This window comes from Triticum aestivum, chromosome 2D (genome assembly GCF_018294505.1).
Source record: "Triticum aestivum cultivar Chinese Spring chromosome 2D, IWGSC CS RefSeq v2.1, whole genome shotgun sequence".
Lineage (NCBI taxonomy): Eukaryota > Viridiplantae > Streptophyta > Magnoliopsida > Poales > Poaceae > Triticum > Triticum aestivum.
In genome coordinates, this window is record NC_057799.1 from 624,847,681 (window position 1) to 624,853,556 (window position 5,876).

At 42.2% G+C, this 5,876-nt stretch overlaps 1 protein-coding gene across 1 annotated transcript; it reads left to right on the forward strand.

Annotated features, from left to right (window-relative positions):
* The first annotated feature begins 1,676 nt into the window (after window positions 1-1,676).
* On the forward strand, window positions 1,677-5,001 carry LOC123056093 (uncharacterized). The gene is made up of 5 exons (XM_044479833.1): window positions 1,677-1,780; window positions 1,864-2,146; window positions 3,141-3,251; window positions 3,426-4,456; window positions 4,560-5,001. The coding sequence occupies exons 1-4, from the start codon at window positions 1,677-1,679 to the stop codon at window positions 3,432-3,434; spliced, it is 507 nt and encodes a 168-aa protein (XP_044335768.1). The 3' UTR covers window positions 3,435-4,456; window positions 4,560-5,001.
* Window positions 5,002-5,876: the final 875 nt, after the last annotated feature.

The window sequence follows — 5,876 nt, forward strand, 5'->3', positions numbered from 1 at the left end:
ACCCTGGCCACGAGGGTGGGGGCGCGCCCTACCCCCCTGGGCGCGCCCCCTGCCTCGTGGGCCCCCTGGTGGCCCTCCGGTGCCCATCTTTTGCTATATGAAGTCTTCCGTCCGAGAGAAAATCATAAGCAAGCTTTCGGGACGAGACTCCGCCGCCACGAGGCGGAACCATGGCGGAACCAATCTAGGGCTCCGGCGGAGCTGTTCAGCCGGGGAAACTTCCCTCCGGGACAGGGAATTCATCGCCATCGTCATCACCAACGCTCCTCTCATCGGGAGGGGGCCAATCTCCATCAACATCTTCACCAGAACCATCTCCTCTCAAACCCTAGTTCATCTCTTGTAACCAATCTTTGTACCAAAACCTCAGATTGGTACCTGTGGGTTACTAGTAGTGTTGATTACTCCTTGTAGTTGATGCTAGTTGGTTTAATTGGGGAAGATCATATGTTCAGATCCTTAATGCATATTAATACCCCTCTGATTATGAACATGAATATGCTTTGTGAGTAGTTATGTTTGTCCTGAGGACATGGGTGAAGTCTTGCTATTAGTAGTCAAGTGAATTTGGTATTCGTTCGATATTTTGATGAGATGTATGTTGTCTCTCCTCTAGTGGTGTTATGTGAACGTCGACTACATGACACTTCACCATTATTTGGGCCTAGAGGAAGGCATTGGGAAGTAATAAGTAGATGATGGGTTGCTAGAGTGACAGAAGCTTAAACCCTAGTTTATGCGTTGCTTCGTAAGGGGCTGATTTGGATCCATATGTTTCATGCTATGGTTAGGTTTACCTTAATACTTCTTTTGTAGTTGCGGATGCTTGCAATAGGGGTTAATCATAAGTGGGATGCTTGTCCAAGAAAGGGCAGTACCCAAGCACCGGTCCACCCACATATCAAATTATCAAAGTAATGAACGCGAATCATATGAACGTGATGAAACTAGCTTGACGATAATTCCCGTGTGTCCTCGGGAGCGCTTTTCTCATTATAAGAATTTGTCCAGGCTTGTCCTTTGCTACAAAAAGGATTGGGCCACCTTGCTGCACCTTATTTACTTTTATTGCTTGTTACCCGTTACAAATTATCTTACCACAAAACTATCTGTTACCTATAATTTCAGTGCTTGCACAGAATACCTTACTGAAAACCGCTTGTCATTTCCTTCTGCTCCTTGTTGGGTTCGACACTCTTACTTATCGAAAGGACTACGATATATCCCCTACACTTGTGGGTCATCACATAGCATGTGCAAAAAAGTAGAGAGGGTTACGGCAAAAACTGGATGCACTTCGTGTACAAACTGGACAATCTCTTAGGAAGTATCAGGGTTTCGGACGAAAACTCATCTGTTACACCGGCTATTCAATATTTTAATAACTTAGTAAAACTCCGGACTTTTTTGCCTTCAGATGCACAATTCAAATCCACGTCATCAACTTTCAACCCTTTCTGACATAATTTGCTATTTTCGATGCATTTACTGATTTGTTTTCAGAGCTAAATCACCGTGAAAGTGAAAAGCACTACAAAATAAACTGAAAAATCACTAAAAATATGAATATAATGATAAAACACACTAATATTAAATATAAGAAACTCTAAATACAGCAAAAAACTACTCACAAATAAATAGAAGAAAATATATAAACCACAAAAGAAAAAAACTATATGAAAAAAATTATTTCCGCGCTGCCCAGTGGGCGTGCGGGAAAATATCCTGTGCTCCAAAGGAATCCGTGCTCCGGCTGCACCGTGCACATCCCGAACGTTGGGTACAGAATGAAGGGAGGGGATGGAAGCCGAACGCCCCACCCTCCAGTTTTTGCAGAAATCACCTCAGCTAAGTACAGAATAGGTGTGCTGCCCCAAGTTTGAGTGAACCGGAACGGAGAACAGGAACAGATAGGGATACAGGGCTCCGGCGGTTGACCTCGCCGTGTGCTAAGTTGCGACCTCACCGGGTGCTGCACTGCGACCTCGCCGTGGTCCGGCGTACAACGGAGAGGCCGCCCCATCCCCGCACCTCCATTCTCCTCCTCCGCGCCACCCCGTCACCACACCCGGTACCTACCTCCGCCATCCAACGGCGGCTAGATCTGCCATCCGCCGACGCCGGAGAAGAGAACTCCAACCTTCAGGTATCCTTTTGGAAGTTACATAACTGTGTTTTTATTTGTGTATTTTGGTTCTAATCCATCACCCCCTTTTATTCTGGTTGTGTTAGATGTAGCTAATCTTATTTGAGTAAAATGTGGTGATCTCTCTCTGTATCAGGGCGCAGGCAATAACCACTGAAATAACTTGCTGTATTTTGCTTAGACTGCATATAACATATTCGAGTAATTACAAATAGAAAAATGTCTGCAACTTATGGCTTGAGATGAGTTTGAAGTAATTTTAAACTGAGTTCAAAGTAAAATGTCAGCAACTTAGAGCATTTAGTTTTGTGTGTGATGTGGATGAAGCACCTAGAACTTGTACAAATTAATGGAGGTTAATAGTAGCAAATCGATGCACATCTAGTCAGATCATCTGGATTTGATTGAATCGTTGGTTATATTGTAGAATCAATCATGCCGACATAACCAAGAGAGAAAAATGGCGGGTATGGATAAGCAAGACTGTTTTCATTAGAAGGTAAGGAAACAATAATAAAAGACAAGCTAGATGCAGCAGAACGTCCATATTTCTGCAAGTTTTGGTTCAGATGCCTTTCATTTTCTGCATGTTCATCCTAATCCTATGTATGGGTGAAATAAGTGGATGCAAGCAATCATACGACAGTTAATTTCATTTCATCCTTTGCTACTCTCTCTCTCTCTCTCTCTCTCTGACCACGGATGGAGTTAGTAACCGGCATGTAAGCAATGAATCTTCACTTAATTAACTAGGAGCAGCAAATTAAGCAGCCCATGAGATGGATTGGTGGGTGTACTGTCGTTGGTTCCATGGAAGTGGGCAAAGAACTCGTGCGAGGAAATATATGTCGTTGTACTCAAGAATGTTCTTTATTAGCATTATTTTCATAACTCTCTTTTTCTTTAGTACATCTAAATGTTGCATTAGACATTTTCTTTCTTCACTACTTTAGCCTGTGGCTTACTTTTTGGACCTCATTGACATGCTAACTAGGTGCACTGCTGCGTCGAGCAGGGAATGATGGAGTCAATGACTAGTATTGCTCCAAGTGTCGGGTCAACTACAACGATGGGACTAGAAGATGATGCTAACAATTTTTCCATGGTATTTCTTTGTTATATTACTCATGTTCATCTGTGTGTGTCACTTGACTTAAGCTCAAACAACATTGCTAGGTCCAAATGAGATTCGACATACATGATGAAGATTGTTACAGCATATTGTTCTACTTAACGAGGCGAACATGTTTTCATAATGTGATTTTCTTCTTGTTTGCAGAGCAAGTAGCGTCCAAGAAGGTTCAACATCAGCATATTGTTCTACTTAACGAGGCGAACATGACAGGGGTATATATATACTAGAACATCAAGGTGCGCGTTGCCGCACCCGCCCATCTTAGTAATAATATGACCATTTATGAAAGAAATAGAAGTATAATTTTTAATTCATATTTGAATTGAGCGCCTCAATTTTTAGCATAAACTACAGTATATTTGAATACCAAAATTTGGGTACACACATATATAGAAGGGGCCAGATCAAATAATCATCAAATATCTTTGAACAAGAAATTCCACATGAGATTTTACAAATCTTTCGCAAACCCGTAAAATAGAAGACAGATTAAGGAAAACATTTAAAAGATCGAAGGTGAGTGAAATTTATGCAGTTGTAGCGTCAAGTACACCAATGACCTAGAATACTGGATTTTACATTTAAACTCAAGTATAATTCTAAGTGAAACTGCACATATAGATTTGCTTCCCACTACGGTACTGGGCATAATATTGAACTTAAAATGTGCATTGGTTGCCACGCAAGTGTATGAAATCGGGCACATGTCAAGAGCTTAATTTAACATTACATATTCCAAACAAAATAAATTTAATCTTTTTTAGGGAAAGAAGAAATGATATTGAATAAGCACCTTACTCATCTTGACAGTAGCATCATATTGTCCGTTGTTTGGAACATTGTAAATTAGTTTCTTCCATCAAGCAGATGAAATCATTATATATGTACAACAAAAGTTAGCATAAGAAAAATATTTGCACTGAGGGTTGCATATTACCGTGCAAGACTTGGCTTGTGTTTTATGTACGGATGCCATGAAGTTGTATTTTACATATCATCGTTTATCTTCTCAAATGCTGCTGCTGCTTCATTTTCTGAAGAGAACTTGAAGATTTTTTTTTGGTTTTCCTAATCACGTGATGGCATAGTACTTCTGTTGTACGACCGCTCGTGAAGGCGGAGTGCGTGCGGCTGGAGGGGATTGCTGTGGAGGTGACCTTTTTTTACATAGGGAGGTACGTATGGGAGGGTTTTTTTTGAGAAAAATGTATGGGAGGTGAGCCGTACGGTGGGCTAGAATTAAGGCCTAGATAACTACCTATTAGCCCAATTGATCAGAGAGCACCCAGCTCATCCTCCGGAGCAGTGGCCCGGGCACGTTGGGCCAACGACAATGCGCGGGGAAACTGGTTAAAACGACCATGGTGCGTGCGGCAGGACGATCAATTAATCTGATGCGTTCATACGTGAGATCCCACGGTTGACAACGTCAAATCGCTGTGGATGGCTGTAGCTAGCTCCGTTTTACTGTATTGTAATTGCTCCTCATAGATTAAAACATGTTGAGTATGTTTGCAAACCTTTGACTTTTACTTGTTTATTATTTTCCAGCACAGCCCACCTATGGGAGCGGACACTTTTACTTTGCGTTAAATAATGGATGAAAGATGTGTTCGTTAATGTGATATATGGACCTAGTTCAAGTACACCATGCTGAATTTGTTGGCGCAATATATGTGTATCTACTAATCTTCTATACATTGCTTTGTAACGGTTGGACTGCAACTCTAGCTGTGTGCATGTAGATTAATGTGTTTTGTCATGATTGTCGTTCACAAAGCATTCAAACCTTCATACTATGAGCTATGAAATGTTGAGATGGTTGTTGATGTGTTGCCTTCTAAGTTGAGAAAGGTGGTTAATACACCCGATGTTCTGGTCTTTGCATATTTGGTACAGGATTTATGAATCCAAATCTTGATTCATGGACTTACTAATTCTTTATTTTCTTAGAATTAGCTTTACCTTCATTATGTAAAAAATATATGTATGTTTTCCATCTTGGAAAATTCATGATTCACTATGTACCATAGAGTTGTTGTCGTATTTATACGTGTTGGATGAATGCAGCAACGTGAGACAACAAGCTACAGAAGTACATGATGTCTCTGTTCATTCTGTTCCAAAACTGGGGTGGCATAGCTTCTGAAGATAGTGCATACTACGTTGGTCATCCTATACATATGGGGTGCTTTCTGCAAATTTGACAAGATTAGTCCTCCGCATTCCATCCTGTACCTAGATTTTCAATCTAACAGTTGGGCAGCACTCGGTGCAGCCGGAGTACTCTATGATCAGGAGTACAGGATATGTTCTCGGCCCATAAGGCCCAGCAGGCTCACAGGGCAGCACGGCAAAGTTAGGCCCAGAGGCCTGCATTATATAGGAGCTCGAAGGAGCAGCCGCGGCTGGGTTTATAAACCAGTGCGGCTGCCCTTCGCTCGGCGAGGTGGGACTAAACTATGAGCACCGCGGAACGGGAGCGCTCCCCCTTTAGTACCGGTTCGTGGCTCCAACCGGTACTAAAGGGCGGGTCTTTAGTACCGGGTGGAGCCATGAACCGGTACTACAGGGGGTCGCTTCCCGCCGCTTCGC